Below are 21,907 nucleotides of genomic sequence, written 5' to 3' on the forward strand. Positions count from 1 at the left end.
GAGACTGCCCTTTCCTCATTGTGTGTTCTTGGCACCTTTGTCAAAGATCAGTTGACCATAATGCATGGATTTATTTCTGGGTTCTCCATTCTGTTTCATTGGTCTATGTGTCTGTTTTTATGCCAGTACTATGCTGTTTTGATTACTATGGCTTGGTAGTATATAAAAATATACTACAGTATAAAATCAGGCAGTGTGATGCCTCCAGCTTTGCAAATTAAAAACCACAATGAAATATCAGCTCACACTTGTTAGAATGCCTACTACAGAAAAAGACAAATGATAACAAGTGTTGGTGAGGATGTGCATGCTCTTGGTAGGAATGTAAATTAGTGTAGCCATTATGAAACATAGTATAGAGGTTCCCCCCAATATTAAAAATAGAACTACCATATGATCCAGTAATCTCATTTCTGGGTAAATATTTAAAGGAAATGATATAACTGTCTCAAAGAGATATCTGCATTCTTATATTCATTGCAACATTATTCACAATAGCCAAGATATGGAAACAACCTAAGTGCCTGTTGACAGATGAATGGATAAAGAAAATGGGGTATGTAGGGTATGTATGTATATATGTATGTGTTTGTATGTGTGTGTGTGTGTATGGATACATATATATGATGGAATATTATTCAGTCTTTACAAAGAAGGAAATATTGTCATTTTTGACAACATGGCTGAACTTTATTTCATTATGCTAAGTGAAATAAGCCAGACACAGAAAGACAAATACTGCCTTTTTTCACCTCTATGTGGAATCTAAAAAAGTCAAACTCTTAGAAGTGGAGAGTAGAATGGTGGTTACCAGGGGCTGGAGAGGGATGGCACAATGACGAGATATTGGTGAAAGAGTACAAATTTTCAGTTATGCAGGATGAATAAATTCTGGAGATGTAATGTACTGTATGATGACTATAGTACACAATACTGTTTTGTTTTTGTTTTTTGAGACAAGGTCTGGCTCTGTTGCTCAGGCTGGAGTGCAGTGGTGCCATCTCAGCTCAATGCAACCTCCGCCTCCTGGGCTCAAGCCATCCTCCCACCTCAGCCTCCCTAGTCACTGGGACTACAGGCATGCACCATGTATTGTATACTTGACATTTGCTAAGAAAGTAGGTCACATCCCCAACCCCAAAAAGTAACTCACACCCCCCACCCCAAAAAGTAACTATGTGAAGTGAGGATGTGCTAATTAGCTTGATTTTGGAACATTTCACAACGTATACATCTTTCAAAACATCATGTTGTGTACCTTAAATATATATAATTTTTATTTGTCAATTATACCTCAATAAAACTGGAAAAAAATAAAACTGGAAATACTGAACAAAAAGCAAGTCTGATAGAAATCATCTGTTAAGCATCTAGGATCGACATGTTCTTTGTGAAAAGATTTTTAATTTCCTGCTTCTCTTTTTGTATAATTAAAATTTTTTAATTATGATAAAAATAGCATAAAATTTACTATTTTAACCATACAGTTCAGTGGCATTAACTACATTCACAGTGTTTTGCAACCATCACTGCTATCCATTTCAGAACTTTTTCATCATTCTAAACTGAAACTCTGTAGCCATTAAATAATTCCCCAAACTCAGGCCAGACGCGGTGGCTCACACCTGTAATCCCAGCACTTTGGGAGGCTGACGCGGGCAGATCACCTGAGGTTAGGAGTTCAAGACCAGCCTGGCCAACATGGTGAAACGCCGTCTCTACTAAAAATACAAAAATTAGCTGGGTGTGGTGGCAGGCTCCTGTAGTCACAGCTACTCAGGAGGCTGAGGCAGGAGAATCACTTGAACCTGGGAGGCGTAGGTTGCAGTGAGCCGAGATGGCACCATTGCACTCCAGCCTGGGCAACAAGAACAAAACTCCATCTCAGAAAAAAAAAAAAAAATTCCCCAAACTCTCTGCCCTAGCCCCTAGTAACTTGTATTGACTGTCTGTCTTTATGAATTTGCCTATTCTAGGTACCTCAAATAAGTGGAATTAAACAATATTTGTTCTTTTGTGTCTGGTTTATTTCACTTTGTGTAATATTTTCATCTATGTTCTAGCATGTATCAGAATTTGATTCCCTTTCATGGCTGAGTAATATATTCCATTGTATGTATAGTCCATATATTTTTATCCATTCCTCTGCTGATGCACATTTGGTTTGTTACTACCTTTTGGCTATTGTGAATAATGTGGCTATGAACATTTGGTGTTTAAGTATCTGTTTGAGTCCCTGCTTTCAATTCTGCTGGGTGTATTCCTAGAAGGGGAATTGTTGGGTCTTATGGTAATTCTATGTTTAACTTTTTGAGTTCCTGCCAAACAATTTTCCACAGTGGCTGCACCATTTTACATTTCCACCAGCAATGCAGGAGGGTTCCAATTTCTTCATTTCCTTGCCAACACTTTTTATTTTCTATTATTTTGATAAGAGCCATTCTAATGTGTATGGAGTGAAGTGACATCTCATTGTTGTTTTGATTTGCTTTCCCTAGTGGCTAGTGATGGCTGAGCATCTTTTCATATGCTTATTGGCCCTTTGTATATCTTTGGAGAAATATTTACTCAGGCCCTTTCTCCATTTTTGAATTGGGTTGTTTGGGTTTTTTGTTGTTGTTGTTGAGTTGTAGGATTTCTTTATAAATTCTGAATATTAATTCCTTATCATATATATGCTTTGCAAATACACTATTGCTTATTTATGTATTTATTTATTTTGCTTGTTCGTTTCGAGACAAAGCCTCACTCTGTCACCCAGGCTGGAGTGCAGTAGCCTGATCAAGTTCACTGCCTCCTTGACCTCCTGGGCTCAAGGGCTCCTCCTACCTCTGCCTCCTAAGTAGCTGGGACCACAGGTGCATGCCATCATGCTTGGGTAATTTTTTTTATTTTTGTAGAGACAAGGTTTTGCTATGTTGCCCAGGTGGTCTCAAACTCCTGAGCTTAAGCCATCATCCTGCCTTGGCCTCCCAAAGTGCTGGGATTACAGGCATGAGCCACCACACCCGGCCTGTTTATTAAAAAGAAACTATTTAACTATACTTTCTATTTCTTCTTGAGTCAGTTTTAGTAAGTTGATATTCTTGGGGAATTTCCCCAATTTGTCTAAAATTTGTGATTTATTGACTTATTGTTGATAATATTATCTTACTAAACTTTGTCTTACTATATAAGATGTCTCCTTATTTACTAATATTATTTATCTTCTTTCTGTTTTCCTAATCATTCTTGCTCCCCTCATACCCAGATTCAAAACAACTTATCATCTTCCTAGGAGTTTCTCATTTCTGTTGTTTTTATTGCTACTTGTAGGATTCCATGTTTTCCTCTAGAGCTTCTCTTGTTATTTTTGGGAATAGGAGTCAGAAATTACTCCCCCCAAATTTGCCAATTGGCAGGAACCATAACTCTTTACATAGAATTTAGCAATGTAGTCTCATTATTCTTTTAAGGTCCTAAAGATTACTAGCCATTTACTGACTGAATTAGAAATGGGAACTTGGTTTTCTGAATTCTAGTTCAATGTTTCTATTACATCTGAAATGTTTTCAGGAAACTTTCAGTGTATACTTTTTAGGAATAATTTTTGGATGAGTTGGAGGAAACAATGAGAATTGTTACTCAGAATCTTATCTGAGAACTGTCGTTCAGAGCCAACTCATTAAAAAAATTTTTTTTATTATACTTTAAGTTCTGGGATACATGTGCAGAATGTGCAGGTTTGTTACATAGGTATACACGTGCCATGGTGGTTTGCTGCACCTGCCAACCCGTCATGTACATTAGGTATTTCTTCTAATGCTATCCCTCCCCTAGCCCCCCAAGCCAACTCATTTTTGTTGAATGAGTGAAAAATAATCAGAGACCTCAAAGAGAGCAATGATGATTGTTTTGGAGATTGTGATAGAGGAAAGAATGAGGCCAATTATTCTCAAATCTGAATATTTATAGGAATCACTATAGGAGAGCTAGTTAAAAATATAGATTTCTGAGTCCCACTTGCAGACATTCTGATTTAGTGGCTGCAGTGGGCAGAATAACGGCCCCCAAAGATGTCTGTGTGCTTATCCTCAGAACCTATCCATAGGTTATGTTACATATGGCAAGGGGTGATTAAGGTTGCAGATGGAATTAAAGTGCTGATCAGCTGATATGGGGATTACCCAAGTGGGCCCAATGTTTAAGGGTTCTTATGTGGGCAAGAGGAGGCAGAAGAGTCAGAATCTGAGAAATGGCGTTATGATAAAGATTTGACTGGGTATTGATGGTTTCAAAAAAGTTTAACATTAACAAAAAAGATTTGGTGTTTAGGAAATGTTAGCTTGACATAATAGTTAATTCCTACTCTACCCAGCCATCTTATTCTTTTTTATTTCTATTATGTTCACAGACCAGACCAGTATATCTGTAGTCAAATATTAGGATTTCAGCAATGTACTCATCAAAGACTTTATGACCTTCTTTTGGAAAAATGATTGTCAGATGATAGCTTTGTATGACAGAAACTTCATATTTTATATACCTGCGCATAAAGAATGCTGATTCTAAGATGGATGCGAACTGAATAGAGATGTCTTGATAGATAATTTCTGGACCTCTTGGGAGTTCTAATTGTCATGAAAATGTAAAAACAAATAGTATATGGTATGCTTTGATGTAGGATAAGAGTTAAAGGAAAACAATGAGGATGAATAAAAGTGAGGTTGAAATGAGGATGAAAATATGGTATAAATAAAAAAAACTATACAGATTTTCACAGTTTGATCAGTGCTGTGTGAGGGTAGAGTTTTTGAATTTTCGATTCCTGAACAAATGTCTCACTTTCTTTTCCCTATTTCTTTTACTTTTCTCATAGGACTGCATTTTTCTATTCAAGGAATATCAGACATCTTTTCATAAAACAAGGAAACTGATTTTAGAATCCTCAGTGGAAAAATCTTTTGAGGTTTCAGAAATGTATATATTTGGAAAATTTGAAGCTTTTTGCAAAAGACTGGAGAAGGTAAGCATTATGCAGTCATCGTACCCCACTCGACACCACACCTTTTTGGTGATTTTGTACTTTATGTAGTGCCATTGAGAATTATTGTTCCTGATCTCTTGTCCACTATTGTTATGACTTGTCTAATATTACTTATAGGTCACTGCATTTTATTATAACTTATTTTTTCATTCCTGGTTACTGCCTTCTGCCAGTAACACAAACGCTATGGTCAACTTTCACATCTCTCAAGACCTCAGTTTACCTCTACCTGTGAAACTTCAACTTAAAAGGCTCTGCTTTTAACCGTTATATTAAGCTGAGAAAAAGTATGAGATGAAATACCTGCAATGCCTGATAGAAGTCAGTAGTTGTGGAATCTCCGGATGTATAAGCATGTCCTCTTTCTGAGCCAGTGTATGTGGTGTATACATAAACATTGTGTGGGTGATATCTTTTCTGGACAGACATAGGTTTGATTAATTTATTAGGACTGGTTGGGAAGGAGTGACATTTTTTGGGGGGATATAGGCCAGCTCATATCAGAGACTTCTTGGAGTCATCCTTTGAAAAGTCTGTAAAGATCTCATTTAGGTATTCTTCCCCCAACTTCGCTAATTCCCTGGATCCTGCTAGTATTTAGAATCTTGTTCATCATTTGTTGGAAATAATGCAGAACATTACATAGGTTGAATACCTAGACATGTTTGGAAGCCTATTTTTATTAGTAACTTCCTGATCAAGCCAGGACAGGAAAGTATGAGTAATGAACAGAACCAAGTTGCTGAGTGGGATCCTTCATACATACTTCTTTGAAGCTGTTTTTAAAATTTGTTTCTTTAACAGCTTTATTGAGACATAATTAATATACTATTTACCCACTTAAATTGTACAAGTCAATGTTTTCTAGTGTATTAACAGGGTTGTGCAATCATTACCACAATCTAATTTTAGAACATTTTCACTCCCACTAAAAGAAACCTTATGTCCATTATCAGTCACACCCCATTCTCTCCTCTCCCCAGTTTTAAGCAACCACTAATCTACTTTCTGTCTCTATAGATGTACCTCTTCTGGACACTTTATATAAATGAAATCATACAATATGTGGTCTTTTGTGGCTACTTTCACTTAGCATAATGTTTTCAAAGCTCATCTATATTATACCATTTTTCAGAACTTCATTCCATTCATCATTGAAGAATATTCCATTGTACGGATAATATCACAGTTTATTTTTCTACTCATCAGTTGATGAACATTGGGATTATTTCCTCTTTTTGGCTATTATGAATAATGTTGCTATGAACATTTGTGTACAAGAGTTTGTGTGGGCATATGTTGTCATTTCTCGGGTATATGTGCAGAAGTAGAATTGCTAGGTCATATGGCAACTCCATGTTTAACTTTTTGTTGATAACCCCAACTATTTGCCAAAGTAGCTGCATCATTTTGCATTCTAACAGCAAAGTATGAGGTTTATGATTTCTTTTTTTTTTTTTTTTTTGAGACAGAGTCTTGCTCTTTCACCCAGGCCAGAGTGCAGTGGCGCGATCTCGGCTCACTGCAAGCTCCACCTCCCGGGTTCACGACATTCTCCTGCCTCAGCCTCCTGAGTAGCTGGGACTACGGATGCCCGCCACTACGCCCGGCTAATTTTTTGTATTTTTAGTAGAGACGGGGTTTCACCGTGTTAACCAGGATGGTCTCGATCCTCTGACCTCGTGATCCACCCACCTCGACCTCCCAAAGTGCTGGGATTACAGGCGTGAGCCACCACGCCCAGCTGAGGTTTATGATTTCTTCATATCCTTGCCAACATTTGTTATTATCTGTCGTTTTGAATTTAGCCATTCTACTGGGTATGAAGTGGTATCTCATTGAAGTTTTGATTTGCATTTCCCTGAGGGCTAATGATGTGGAGCATCTTTTGATGTACTTTTGCCCATTTGTATATCTTCTTTGAAAAAACATCTATTCAAATTCTTTGCATATATTTAACTGAGTTATTTGTCTTTTTATTGTTGAGTTGTAGGAGTTCTTTATATATGCTGGGTATAACTTCCTTATCAGATATATGATTTACACATATTTTCTCTTATTTTTGGGTTATCTTTTCACTTTCTTGATGGTGTCCTTTGAAGTACGATAGTTTTTAATTTTAATGAAGTTCAATTTATCATGTTTTTCTTTTGTTTTCCTTGTGTTTTTGATGTCATATCTAAGGAAGTGTTGTATGGGGCTGTTTTATGCACAATAGATTTTTTAAACATTTTTATTTATTAAATTAAAAAAATTGAGATGGGGTCCTGTTCTGTTACTCAGGCTGGAGTGCAGTGGCATGATCATAGCTCACTTCAGCCTTGAACTCCTCAGCCTTCTGAGTAGCTGGGACTACAAGCATATACCACCATGCCTAGCTAATTAAACTTTTTTTTTTTTTTTGTAGAGATGGGGTCTTGCTAGGAGTTCAAGATGAGCTGGTCTTGAACTCCTGGCCTCAAGCAGTCCTCCTTCCTCAGCCTCCCAAAGTGCTGGAATTATAGGCATGAGCCACTGTGCTCAGCCAATAGGGATTTTTTTGGAGGCAAATGTTCAGTTAGGCTACTAGCACAAGTCAAATTAATAAATAGATCTCATTGGTCAGGACAAAGATGCTTAATGTTCTGACTCCACTAGAGCAAAAACCTGGAGGTGGGTCTCAGTTACCCCTATTTTCCTGGAGCCAGAACCCTTGCCCACCTGGGTGTCGCTTTGAAATTGGTAGTTTCAGGACTAAACCTTATTAGTGGTAAAGATCTTTGGGGGTGGGTCTAATGCTGAGTAGAATGGTCATCATCTGTGAAATAGCAGCCCAGGAATTCCTCTGATGCTAGAGGAAGTGGTCTGTAATGACCAGCTGCATCAGCTGCACCCAATCTGGTCTCTGGAGAAGCCCTGACTCTGGTTTGAAGAATACAACTTCAAGCCACAAGTGCTCAGCAACCAGAGCTAAGGTAGCACCCCCTAGAGGCCTTACCTGAAATGCATCCTGATTGCTAGGTTATCCCAGCTCCTCTGTGCTAAGAACGACAGACCGGCATCTTTCCCATTGGATAATTGGTGGATATTGGTGTCCAGACTCTCAAAGATGGGGCTGTTGAACTTAACCTTGAAGTATGTCCAGGATTTTACATAATCCATAAGAGGTGGTTACTGAGCTGCCTAGGTGGGCTTCCTCTGATGAGTGGGGTACGGAAGGGGCCACTGTTTGACTACCCTTGTGAACTCTTGCATAGATGAAGAGGAGAGCCAGAAGTGTGCACTAAGAGCCTGTTAGGGAAGGCCGAGATTCGAAGTCGGAATGACCAAATGGCAAAGTCGAAGGGCAGACAAGACTGAGGTTGGGGTTGGAGAGCTGAGATTTCAGAGTTAGACAGATATGTTGGGGCCCTTCGAGGAGTAAGTGAAGAAGGCTCTAGTATGTCAGTGTTAGGATGCCTGAAACACATCTTTTTATGGCAGGTATAGACTTGATGGTGCATTGAATCCTAAATAGCCAGAACGAAATGTGTGCAACAGTCTTTGCTTCTTCCTCTTCCTGCCATGTAAATTTTGGTGAATATTGGTGTTTCCCAGAGCTCTGTCTTCAGTTTTGTTTTCTTGTCACCCTGAACATTTGTGGGAGAGAAGAGAAAAGGTGGAGAGCTGGTATTGCTGGGAGAGATTTGAGGATCTGGAGCTAGTAGATGAGGTAGGGTCTCCACTCATGGTGATGCTGAGATGAGGGAATCACAGCAAGTCGAGAACTGGAAAGGGTGCAAGGTTGGTGAGCCAGAGGAGAGACTCTGCATTGGTGGTGAGTACTGAGAGATTGAACATTGATAGAGAGATGTTGAAAAAGCCAGGGCCAGGACAAACTAGCAGGAGCATGGTCTTGGTTGGTTCCCACAGCTGGCTTTATGTTGCTCTGTGTGGTATGGGGACAGAGGGTACGCTGGCTAAGTTTGAAGGGCAAGCATGGGACTGACCACCATGTCTGCCTCAGATGACCCCTCATCCAACCAATCAACAAAATAGAGGACATGTTAGTGACAGGAATTTTGTCCTAGTCTCTGGCTGTTGGAGCCAGGTGGTAGAGTAATGAGGTAAGGGGTAAAGGAAACAGTCTTAGCAGGTTAGAATAACAGAGCAAGCCAGTAGTAGTTTGCTTTTGCTCTTTAAAGTAGGTGAGTGGAGTATATGTGTTAGGAGGAGACCCAGATAGTTCCTGTGTTTATACAGAGCATGCGCAGCATGCTGTAAATCCCAGTGGCCTGTATTTCCTCCATGTTTGGAGTGGCTTCTAGGATGATAATGGTTTCTGGAAGTGTATGGAAATAGTGGAGTAAGAGCAACAGTTGCTTTGAAAATAGTCCTTCTGGGTGGCCATACACAGGGATTCATATGAATTCTGCTGGCTATGTAGGAGGATCAGTGGTGCTGTCTTCATGGTGTGTGTGGTATTTGGAAGATTCTCTGAAAATAGGTTTATTCCCTTTCTGGCCATTGGACCAGCCCTGGAGAGCATTGAGCATTGTTCTCTAAAGCAGAAGTCAAAATGGGGAAGCGTAAGGAAGGAGTAGCCTGTGGACATGAATTTTTTGTTTGTTTGTTTTGGTGAATTAGGTGGTGTCAGGTTGAGACAAAGACAGCCATTTCTGAAATGAAGTCCACTGTGAGGGTTTCCCAGGTCTCATCAGGGGTCAGGAATGATTGCTGCCATTATTCAAGCTTCTTGGACCAGTCTTTTACCGGAACACAGGTGTCAAAGCGGGAACACAGCTGGATATGTGCTAATGTTAATTGTCAGAACTATAGTGAGGGCCAAACAGCATGGTAGAGCTTTTGAGTCCAGTAATCCAGTGAAATGATTTTCAGAAAATCCTCAAGAGACCACAGGATGAAGCTATTTAGTCAAGTTCCCCGCCACCCTTGAAAGACAAGCTGATTAAACTCTGAAGAAGGTTGTGAACTCTCTCTGGATATGATAGAACATCTTCTGTCTTAGTCTAAGAGTAAGAATGACGGGTGACAGAGATTTGTCTTCTGTTTTATCTCCTCTGGTTGGTTTTCGTGAAATTATTCTAGGCCCTGTTTAATGGTTTGCATTTTATATCAATGATTCATTAAGAGCTTATTTTAGGGAAGTTGCCTGCTATCTCATTTAAAAAAGCAAAATAACATTTCTCTTTTTAAGATTACAGAAATGATAACTGTTGTGCAAACATATTCAACCTTGAGTAATTCTACCATAGAAGGAATAGATATTATGGCAATAAAATTCAGAAATATATACCAAGGGGTTAAGAAAAAGCAATATGACATTCTGGATCCAAGAAGGACAGAATTTGACACAGATTTCTTAGATTTCATGACAAAAATCAATGGTTTAGAGGTAAGTAATTATACCTACTTTTACTTAGTAAAGCTGAAAAGTAGTCAGTAGTACTATCTGGTACTTTTTGTAAATATTCACATGTAGTAAGTGTTTCTATATTTATGATTTATTTTAAGTTCCTCTTTCACATTGACCAAACATATTTGCAGTGTGAGTAACTTTTAAACTACTCCACTAAAGGATTTTTTTTTGAATGAATAATGAGCATATCCAATAAAAGACATCAGAGAGTAACTAGAAGCCCAAAGGGCTTTTATAGCTAGGATTCTTTTTTTTTTTTTTTTTTTTTTGTGAGATGGAGTCTCACTCCGTTGCCCGGGCTAGAGTGCAGTGGAGCGATCTTGGTTCACTGCAACCTCCACCTCCCGAGTTCAAGTGATTCTCCTGCCCCAGCCTCCCAAGTACCTGGGATTACAGGTGCGTGCCACTACGCCTGGTTAATTTTTGTATTTTTAGTAGAGACAGGGTTTCACCATGTTGGCCAGGCTGGTCTTGAACTCCTGACTTCAGGTGATTCACCCACCTCGGCCTCCCAAAGTGCTGGGATTACAGGCATGAGCCACTGCACCCAGCCTCATTTTTAATATACATTAAAATTTGTATTTGCTTCTTGTGCCGAGGAGCCAATATTATTTTTCCAGCTCAAGAGAGCATTTGTAAACATTATTCTTTATCAAGTGTGATGAAATTTGAGAACAGATTAGGAAGATGGATCACTCTTCCTGTGGCCTTATGCTTTATGCCTGCATTCTCTCTGCAGCTATAGAGGGCAGCTCTGAAGAGGCATTTATATCCTGTGTGTCATAGATTAAGGGACACCAGATGGATGAAGGGTAGTCAGAAAGTATGTCAGATGAGACTGTAAGATGTTTTTCTCTCACCTTTTGGGCTATATGACCTCAGTTACTCTCTACTGTTAACTGAAACTACTGTTAACCTACGTTTAGCCCAAGGGAATGGTCTCCTCTTGCTGCAGAATTTCCTGGAGACACAAGCAGGGATAAGAATATACTTTGTACACTTTTTAAGTCTGATATCCTTGCCATGAAAGTGAGAAAAATCGGATGTTTTTCTCAAGTATTTAAAAAATTCTTTAAAAACTACATTACATGTAACCTGGGCAATATAAATACATAAGAAAGATCCTAAAATTCTACCATTCTAACGATAACACTTTTTGTGTTTTGGCATAGATTTCCTTTCAGTTTTCGAAAGTTAGACTCTTTGATACGAAGATATATTATATTTTAATTATTACTTTTAGTGTTTGGCTGGTTAGGTAGGGTGGAGTTTGCTTCCAAAATGCTTCAAAAGTTAAATCTTTATGGCAATGGGAATTTTTGAAAAACTTGTTATCTCTTAAATTATTTTTATGATTTATTAAGAAAGATTATATGTTATAAAGGCTTTATTGTGGTCTTAGATTCAAATTTTAGCTTTCAGTAAATTACAGCAATATTAACCTTTTAATAGTTAAATAATTTACTTGAGGCATCAGTGTTTTAATTTTTCTTCGTTTTCCAATGTTTGATTTATGGGTGTGGTATATATTAATAGACCATACCAATATGATCTATACATACAAATAATTTGCAAAGAATGGTTCAGTTCCATCTTTTGGGTACCGGGAGTTTGGAGTTCACTATTAGGGATGGTGGGAATATTTATTTATTTTTATTTTTATAGAGACGGGTTCTTGCTGTGTTGCCCAGGCTGGTCTTGAACTCCTGGCCTCAAGCTATCCTCCCATCTCCCCCCACAAAAGGCTGAGATTACAGGCATGAGCCACCACTCTGGGCCAATGGTGGGACTCTTGAAAGAACATTTTCCACTTCTTGTACGTCCTTAGCAGTGGCAAAGAGGTTTCTGAGAGCAGCAATGTCAGAAAATGACATCTGCTGGCCCTGGTGTCTATAGCGTCATTACACTACTCTACCTGAAGTTCTATATATCCCAAAGAAAAATGCTTGTAAGGGACCTTCACTCCTTTTGTAAATTCTCTAGATCAGAAATATCCAATTGGTAATGACCTGCAAAGGCAAACCACATGTCACTTTAATTTTTCTAGTAGCCATTGAATAAAAGTAAAAAGAAGCAGGTGAAATTAATTTTAATAAAGACTCTATTCAACCCAATATGTTAAATATTTTAACGTCATTAATATGAAATCTTTAATGAGATATATTGCATTCTCTTTTTTGTACTAAGTCTTTGAAATCTGGCATGTATTTTTACATTTACAGACATCTTGCTTCTAAGTAGTGACATTTCAAGTGCTCAGTAGCCACATGTGGCCAAAGTCCATCATACTGGACGATGCAGTTCTTGATGCTTAGATGGTAGATGTGTTTGAGGCTTGAGGCTATCTTAATTCTGTAGGAAAGGCATTAATTGTTGTTAAACAAAACCAATCTCTTTAACACCAAAAATCATTTAAATATTAATATTTTATTTTAGGTACAAATACAGGCATTTATGAACAGTAGTTTTGGGAAAATCTTATCTTCTCAGCAGGCTCTTCAGCTACTTCAAAGGTATTCATAACACTTTAAGCAGTGTAGTTTCTGGGGGGGATAACTTTAAATCTGAAAATACAATTTCAAATTAGGATGTTGTTGGAAATCTGTCCTACATAAACCTTAAAACTTACAAACATAAACTTTTCAATTACCACTAAATAGACTGGTAAAAATTTGAAATAAAGAATGATATGTTCTAATTGCATTTTTTTGGTAGCAGAAAGTCTTTCAACAAGAAAATGAAATTATTTCTCATGTTTCCCCTCCCTGCCCCCAGCCATGTCATATGTTTGGGGTTAATTTTATAGGTATTGTTGGAAAGGGAACGAATAATGTTTACTTCTACATACTGAAAGAATTTCTGAAAGTGAGATTATCTAAGAATAATAGATTCCAAAACTTTCCATTTTCCCTCCTGAGGGCTCCTGCACCTTAAAAGAAATTGTGTATACTTAAGGTGTATAACATGATATTTTTAAATATGTAGTGAAATGGTTACTACAACCAAGCCAGATAACACATTCATCATCTCACCGAGTTATCTGTCCCCCACATTTTTTTGTGGTATGAGCAGCTGAAATCTTCTCTCCTTTAGCTTCCTTTCCCTCTATCCTAACAGCACTACTCTCTCAAAGGGCGAGGAATCCCAGATTAGAGGGCTGAGCGGGACTAGAAGCCTTTCCCTTTCAGCACAGGGAGGGCTCAAGACCTGTGTCAGGGACGCTTGTGGAACTCTTCCCTGAGAGCCAGCGGATCTAGTGTTGGGTCTGGCTTTGCATGGTTCCACGGCTGTAATGATGGAGACCTGGTGAGACCATTGTAAAAAAAGTCAAAACAGAAATAACATGATTTTGACATGTGACAGTACTGCACAGATGGCAGGTACCATTTTCTTGGCGACTTCTGTCTCTGTCTCTCTATTTCTCTCTGTCTCTCTCTTTTTACCTGTAGTATGCTGGTGTCAATTCATTTTATTGCCAGAATGTTGTAGTTTTTAGTATTTCCTGTGTGTCATTCAGTCTCTGAATGGAAGTGACATTTAGCTGACAAAGTTGTTTTTATGATTATGGTTAAATGCTTATATGGAATTATATGGAATTAACACTGGCAGAGGGAGAGTCAATGTGTTCTCTTCCATCTTTGCTAAGCCATCTCCTCACTCATCTTGTAATCTGTTTGTCATTTTCTCAGGGTGTCTTACTTGAATCCCCAGACTTGTCTAGGTCTCTCTTAGTTATAGGCATTTCTGACCCATTTGTAATTTAAATAATTATTTTTGTTACTCTTGGCAGATGTCTGTCTTTTCCATAAGATAATTGTGGGTTCCAAGAGAACTAGGACTGTACCTCCTATCTTGTTCATTGCTTTGTCCTAGGACAACGAATGAGGGCTGGTATGAATATTTGTCAAATGAATGAATGGATGGTTAGTATGACAGCAAGTCTTAAGTATATTTCTCATTTACTTTTTAACCATTCAGCTTTGATTACTTTTAGGTTTCAGAAGCTGAACATTCCCTGTCTGGAATTAGAAATAAACCACACAATAGAGCGTATTCTTCAGTACTATGTGGCTGAACTTGATGCTACTAAGAAGGCAAGTGTCATGTTTATAAATAAAATGGTACATTAGCACAAAAAGAAAAAAATCTGAAAATATTTGCCATCATTGTCTCATGCCAAGCTTTTCAGAGTGATTCTTTCACTGCTAAGGAGCATTGACGCTCCCTTCTGTGTGGGAAGGTGCTTGACAGTGTATATTGCTGGACAGCCAGATTTACTCCTCTTTGCTGTGATCTTACCAGTTATCCCACCATTATTTATTGAGTAGGAAGTCCTTTTCTCATTGCTTGTTTTTGTCATTGCTGAGTATGTACCCAAAGGAATATAAATCATTCTGTCATAAAGACACATGCACACATATGTTCATTGCAGCACTATTCACAATAGCAGAGATATGGAATCAACCCAAATGCCCATCAATGGTAGACTGGGTAAAGAAAAGGTGGTAGATACACCGTGGAATATTATGCATCCAAAAAAAAATGAATGAGATCATGTCCTTTGCAGGAACATGGATGAAGCTAGAGGCTATTATCCTAAGCCAACTAGTGCAGGAACAGAAAACTGAATACCACATGTTCTCACTTATAAGTGGGAGCTAAACATTGAGTACACATGGACACAAAGAAGGGAACAGTAGACACTGGGGCCTACTGGAGGGTGGGAGAAGGGAGAGGATCAGGAAAAGCAACTAATGGACACTAAGCTTAACACCTGGGTGATGAAAAAATCTGTACAACTAATCCTCATGACACGAGTTTACCTGTATAACAAACAAACAAACAAACAAACATGTAACCCTGAACTTAAAATAAAAGTTAAAAGAAAACTCATATTGCCCCCCATTTTCTGGTGTGTGTATAGCAAAGCCCGTTTAAGTTAGTATTTTTGCCTGTAGAAATATGGGCTCTAGATACTATTATGACATATTAATATGTAACTATGTGCTCCTTTTGAATACCTCCTTGAAATTTGGGATAAGGGCAGAAAAAAAATACATGTAATAGGAAATAAAGGTGAAGAGAAAATTAAGTGTCGTATGTGGTCAACATCATTGTTTCAAAATCTCAGGTTACCTCGGATGTGCATTTACATATTTATTGACTACCTACTGTATATAAAACATGAATAATGATAAAACAATACAAATATAGCTGTATATATTTTTTGCCTTGTCCCTTGTATTGAATTCAAACATTAACATCAGATTTTTAATTACAGCTTTATCATTCTCAGAAAGATGACCCCCCTCTTGCTCGCAACATGCCCCCTATAGCAGGAAAAATACTCTGGGTGAGGCAGCTCTATCGCCGGATAAGTGAGCCCATCAATTATTTCTTTGTAAGCCAAGAATTAAATTTTAATATGTGGATTTTGGTGGTTTTAATATAACAAATATATCGTATCCTGTAATATTTGTGTGCATTAAAGTAGCCAACATCGAGCCAATTCTTTTACCAGGCAAGGAAAATTTAGTTTATAAATATACTTGAGAGAGACAAAGTCAATTCCTTCAGATTTAGTAGATAAGCCAGTCTAATTACAGTTATCTCAAAGTCAGTGAATCTTATAATTTTATGTCTTTTAATAACACAGGACACTTTGTAAAGCCTTTTAAAAAATAAAAATAAAAAATTTGAAAACAATAAAGTACAGGCCTAGCACGGAAGCTTACTTCTGTGTATGGGCAGATAGGTCACTGATACATACTCAGTGAAGGTGAAGATAAAGCCAAAGAGTGTATTCCTGTATGAAGAACTGCCACTGAGAGCGGAATATAATACAGTTGATTCATTCTCTATGTCCTTCAGATTATTAGATTTCTGAAAAACAGGACAGTCTTGGGCCCTGTTGGCATTCTGAAACTGCCAGTTTGTCTTTTCTTTGTCCTTATTATTTTCTTAAATTTTATTTAAGAGACAGAGTCACAAGGCGGAGTTGGTTTGCTTGATCTCGTGTCTTTTGCTGAAATATAGAACAATATAACTACAAAACAGTACTTTTGCAAGTAATTGTATTATTTAAGCATTATTAAATATGAAGATTCTGTTGTTTCTCTTTTGCTGCCATCATTTGTGTCATTGTTCTGAATATTAAAAAAAAATTAAAACCCTGAGTCCCTACTCGGGAGACTCAGTTGCTGATTAACTTTGTGGTGAGAGGGCAGAGATTGCCCTGTTTGACATGTGAATCGAAACCTAAATCTTTTGATTTTTAAATAAAGAAATTTTATTTGTTTTTTAAATATTTATTTATTTATTTATTATGGAGTTTTGCTCTCTCGCCCAGGCTGGAGTGCAGTGGCGCAGTCTCGGCTCACTGCAACCTCCGTGTCCTGGGTTCAAGCAATTCTCCTGCCTCAGCCTCTGGAGTAGCTGGGATTACAGGCACCCACTCCCATGCCTGGCTAATTTTTTTGTATTTTTAGAGAGACAAGGTTTCACTATGTTGGCGAGGCAGGTCTCCAACTCCTGACTTCAGGTAATCCACCTGCCTTGGCCTCCCAAAGTGCTGGGATTACAGGCGTGAGCTACGGCACCTGGCCAAGAAATTTTATTTTTATCGTTTGATACATGGTTACCTTTTTTTGCGTGCTGGAATTTAGGAATTTTCCCTGTTATTCACGGTTCAAGGAACATCAGTCAATTATATCTTGTCCATAGCAGTGGGATGGGATCAGAAAAGGAGGTAGAGACACTGAATGCCTGGGGCAGGCTGTGGGGCTGGAGACCTCTCTCTTTCTAAACTCTTTCTTTCCTTTTCCAGTCTTCCCTCTATATACTGATAATGTTTCCCTACTTCTGCTTCTGGCTGATATGGCCTTCCCCATCTCTGTTTTACTGTGAGGCAGAATCTAAACTGGTAGCATAATTATTTGATATCATTTTACATATAAGTACTTTCATTATTTGGATATAAAAACATTCAGCAGTCTTTTAAAGTAAATCTTTTCCCTTAAAAAAACAGAAAAACTCAGACATTCTATCAAGTCCGGATGGTAAAGCTGTCATCCGTCAGTATAACAAGATCTCCTATGTGCTGGTGGAATTCGAGGTGGTCTATCACACAGCCTGGATCAGAGAGATTTCACAGTTACATTACGGTGTGTATAACACTGCCATGAGCCTACAAAGTAGGGATTAGGTGATTTTGAATGAGTTCATAGTTCTGGAGAACTTTTTCCATCCCTTCCACATAATCTTAGGATAGTTACAATTTAGATTTAGGGATGCTACAGTGGTTTATTTGTTTACAGTTGTTAATAATATTCTGATTTTATAAGTGAAAATGATCATGACCTTGAAGATGACATACTTAACTTAGGACTTTCCACTGAAAACCAGTATTTGAAAGTAAAAATATCTTTAGGGATATTTCTCCAGACTTTATGAAGGTGTTCATATTCAGTTGTATCATGGTATAGATTCAAATCTCAGTCCCATTCTGGAGAGAAAAAATTGCATCCTGCCTTCTTTCCTCTCTCCCTGCTTCCCTTCCTTCCTGTGTCTCTCCTTTACTTTCTCCCTTTTTTATTACTGAATTTAATTTCAGGTTTGAGCTCCAGTAAATGAAGCGTTTTAGTGCACTGTGTCTGCGTGCCTCTGAGGGGAGGGCTTATGTGTTGCCAAGGCTTTGGGCGGAGTTAAATGTGAGACGGGATGGTTCTTAGCCATTATCCAGCCCTCCTGGATGTTGTTTTTGTGTGGGCTCAATGGTTGGTCAGTTCAGATTCCTGCTTTGTCTCATCTTAACCTTAAACTCTTAGTTATAATCTCAACCCTAAACTCTTATACGTGACCTTGGTGGACCCCTTACTGGGTCCCTTGGTAGAAAGGTTTCTCCCTCCCAAACCAGCGTCTCCACCTCAGCAGAGCACAGCATTGCAGGCGCAGGAAGCACAAGTTCTGCAGGTGGGTTGCTGGAACGATGGTGAGAGGAGTCACTCCTACTTCTGCCTCTTGGTTCCAGAACTCATGTATTTTAGCTGTGTGGGGACACAGCACTTATCTACAGGCCATTGATTCACAGCATACCTGCATCCTAGAGGACAGTGCCCCAACCCCCGCAGGGTGTCGTCCCTAACAGGAACCATAGGTAAGCCTTTAATAAGCCACTTTCATCAGGCCAGCTGTTTCTGGGTGCTGTGCTATATGGTAGGACCCTGTGGACTCTAAAGAAAGCCTGTTTATGGAGCAGAACTCTCAAAGGAGCTTCGAGAGTAGCTTAAAACTCACTGTGGAAAAAGGCAAAAGAGAACTTTTAACAACTGAAGCATATACTGGTTTTGTTTTGGTTCTACAATGCCGTGCACTTAATTTTCTTTTTCTCCTGGTGGTTTTTCTACCCCCAATACCCTTTCTCTTATCTGCACATATTCGAAAACAAGCTCTACAGTCACCTGTTTCATACAGCCTTTCCTTGTTCTTCCTGGCAGAAAATAATAATTCCTCCAGAGCCCACCACATACTTTATCTGTAGCTCTTTCTCATGACACTTACTGCTTTATAGATCTACCTTGTGTCCCCTACACATTCCAAGGTTACCCTCTATGTCTGTTTCATCTGATATCCTTTAAAAAATGGTCATAGCTAACATTTATACAGTGCTCACCATGTGCCAGGCTTTGTCTCAGCACATTACATGTATTATGCAAATTACTTTAATCCTAACAGCAAACCTACAAGGAATTATTATTAGCCTTGTTTTACAGATGAGAAAACTGAGACACTGACACATTAAGTGGCTTGCCCAAGATCACACAGCTCATTCAAATTCAGATAGTCTGGCTTCCAAATCCATTCTCTTAACCATTTAAAATACTGTACTGTTTCTAACAGTGTCAAGAATGATGCCAGGCATGCTTGGGGGCTCTTAAAATATTTTAAAAATGTCCAATAAGTAGACATTAGACAATCTTGATGAGTAATAATTTTATCAAGTTTTCAGAAGAGTTTGTTCCCCTTGAGAACATCAGTTGGCCTCTATTGGGTGCACTATACTCATTGCAGTGGATTGATGTCCAGGAGAAGTGATCACATACAAACAATATGAAGTAGAATTCTTTCATACTTTCAATATGAAGTAGAATTCTTTCGTGTTTTTTCACAAGTAAAAACAAACAGTCAGTAGAATTCTTTAACTTCTTTCATTTCATTTCAGAAATGAATTGCTCTGGAAGGCTTCCTTTGTCCTAGTGATGTGACTGTACTTGGCCACATAGGAGCTTGTAGTAATAATTGGATATGTAGCATCAGCCTCCTTTAGTTGGTTGCTCAGTAAAGTTTCTCTGATGGTGATTCACATAGGATGAAATGCTTGTCTTGTCCTGGAGCAGACTTCCTGGCTGTCATTATTGGTCTGTTTTCGTTGTCTTGACCTTTTTGTCTTTTCAAGCAAGCTCAGTTTTAAGGAAGACAGATTTAAATGTTCAAAAGTTCTTTTGGAATTTCCTTGGTAGGATAAGTGATTTATTTATTTGTTTATTTATTTTTATTTTACTTTAAGTTCTGGGATTTCTGCACCTGTCCACCTGTCATCTAGGTTTTAAGCCCCGCATGCATTAGGTACTTTGTCCTAATACTTTCCCTCCCGTTGCTCCCCACCCCCCGACAGGCCCTGGTGTGTGCCGTTCCCCTCCCTGTGTCCATGTGTTCTCATTGTTCAACTCCCACTTATGAGTGAGAACATGCAGTGCTTGGTTTTCTGTTAGGATAAGTGATTTCTAACCCATCTTAAAAAGATTCTAAGTGAGTTGGATAAAATTTTAAGTTGAAATTGTCATTTAGGTTGAAAACCTGCATCATTAAGGGCCATATCAAGACTAATTTTATCTGATGAGTAAAAGTCAACTAACTTCAAAGAGATATACAAACTATTTTATTTTACTAGAAGTTTGATGTGGCCACATTCAACAAAACAATGTGAGATTTGGAAGATTTGGTAATTGTGATAAAATTCTCATGTTAGTAGTGTTTGTTAATACAAGATGTAATTCAAACTAGCACATGCTAGTCTATAATAAGTGTTTTATTATTATGCCTGTAGAAGTTCTTCATGTTAAGCTAACAAATAATCTAAGGCTACCCAGTAAGAACTGCTTGGGCTTATGTATTTCAATTCATAATAAAATAGATATCTGAAAATGCTTGTTTATATGAATGGTTTATGTGAGATGTAGTGTAAAACATCTTCCCACCATTCTAGGATTTCACAACTCAATGGTATTTAATAAATATTTCTTACTGATTTTGAGCCTAATTATCAGAAATACAGGATGGAGATTTAATTTAAATAAGCCTCTTTAAAGAAGACAGTTTGGGGTCTGAGTGGGAAAGAGTTTGAAATGAGGTGGGGCATCTTTTGTGATTCTAACCATCTTCTGGTTCTTTCTCAGGGGTGAAGTCATAATCCATAAGATAAACTGACATAGACCTATTCAACCCACTCAGAAAAATATTGCAATTCATAGCACAAAGCACCATTCTTGGTCAATGTTTCTCTCCCTGGATCTGATTTTGTGGCTTTGCAGACACTCTTCATTCATTTATCTTAGTTTTGAGTATTCACTATGTGCCAGACGCTGTGCCTTAGCACCTGGGGCATCCAAAACCTTTCCTTTGCCCTCAAGAAGTTAGTAGTCCAGGGGGCAAGACAGAAATATAAACACAGCTGGAAGCAGAAAGGAAATTCAGAATGAGTAATGTCAATCATTATTTATTTGTAGCTTTACAAGCCACGCTTTTTGTGCGACATCCAGAAACAGGGAAGTTGCTGGTTAATTTTGATCCCAAAATTTTGGAAGTTGTTCGGGAAACTAAGTGTATGATAAAAATGAAGTTGGATGTACCAGAACAGGCAAAGAGATTGCTAAAATTGGAAAGTAAATTGAAAGCAGACAAACTGTATTTGCAGGTAAGATAGATTATGTTTTCTAATTATTTTTGAAGGAGTTTTTTGGTAAAAAAAAAATATGTGTATATATATATATCCCTGCAGTTATGCTTCATGGCATTGAGGGAAAATTTGTTAATATGTTGATTCTTGATAGAATTAAAATACTGACTTGCAAACCAAAGAAAAGATTGGAAATGGAAAGCAAAAAGTGAGAAGATTATCAGAAATCAGATTTAGGTTTCTGGATAATGACAGTGACGAAATAGCAAGTTTCAAAAACTATTCTTAATATAATTTTATAGATCTTGTGCATTAAATTTTATAATATACTTATCCTAGAATATTTATAATATATAAATTAATAAAGTGGGGTGACTATACAATACAAGTAGAGATTATTCTCAACATTGTGGGGCAAAAAGGAGCATTATTTCAATTAAAGTTCACTAGTGCGGCAAAGTAAAATCTAACAAAATGAAAATGGTAGGCAAAAACTGACATTAACATGTACTGCCGGGTGCAGTGGCTC

At 38.0% G+C, this 21,907-nt stretch overlaps 1 protein-coding gene across 2 annotated transcripts in view; it reads left to right on the forward strand.

The window, feature by feature from the left end:
* DNAH8 (dynein axonemal heavy chain 8) overlaps positions 1-21,907 on the forward strand; it is a 394,484-nt gene that overhangs the window by 130,956 nt on the left and 241,621 nt on the right. For both annotated transcript variants that reach the window (XM_063707575.1, XM_019030248.4), the window contains exons 12-18: positions 4,859-5,005; positions 10,203-10,400; positions 12,861-12,937; positions 14,419-14,518; positions 15,706-15,825; positions 17,452-17,587; positions 21,209-21,396. In XM_063707575.1, the coding sequence (XP_063563645.1) occupies positions 4,859-5,005; positions 10,203-10,400; positions 12,861-12,937; positions 14,419-14,518; positions 15,706-15,825; positions 17,452-17,587; positions 21,209-21,396 (966 nt within the window). The remainder of the gene's footprint in view (positions 1-4,858; positions 5,006-10,202; positions 10,401-12,860; positions 12,938-14,418; positions 14,519-15,705; positions 15,826-17,451; positions 17,588-21,208; positions 21,397-21,907) is intronic.

Source organism: Gorilla gorilla, chromosome 5 (assembly GCF_029281585.2).
Source record: "Gorilla gorilla gorilla isolate KB3781 chromosome 5, NHGRI_mGorGor1-v2.1_pri, whole genome shotgun sequence".
Lineage (NCBI taxonomy): Eukaryota > Metazoa > Chordata > Mammalia > Primates > Hominidae > Gorilla > Gorilla gorilla.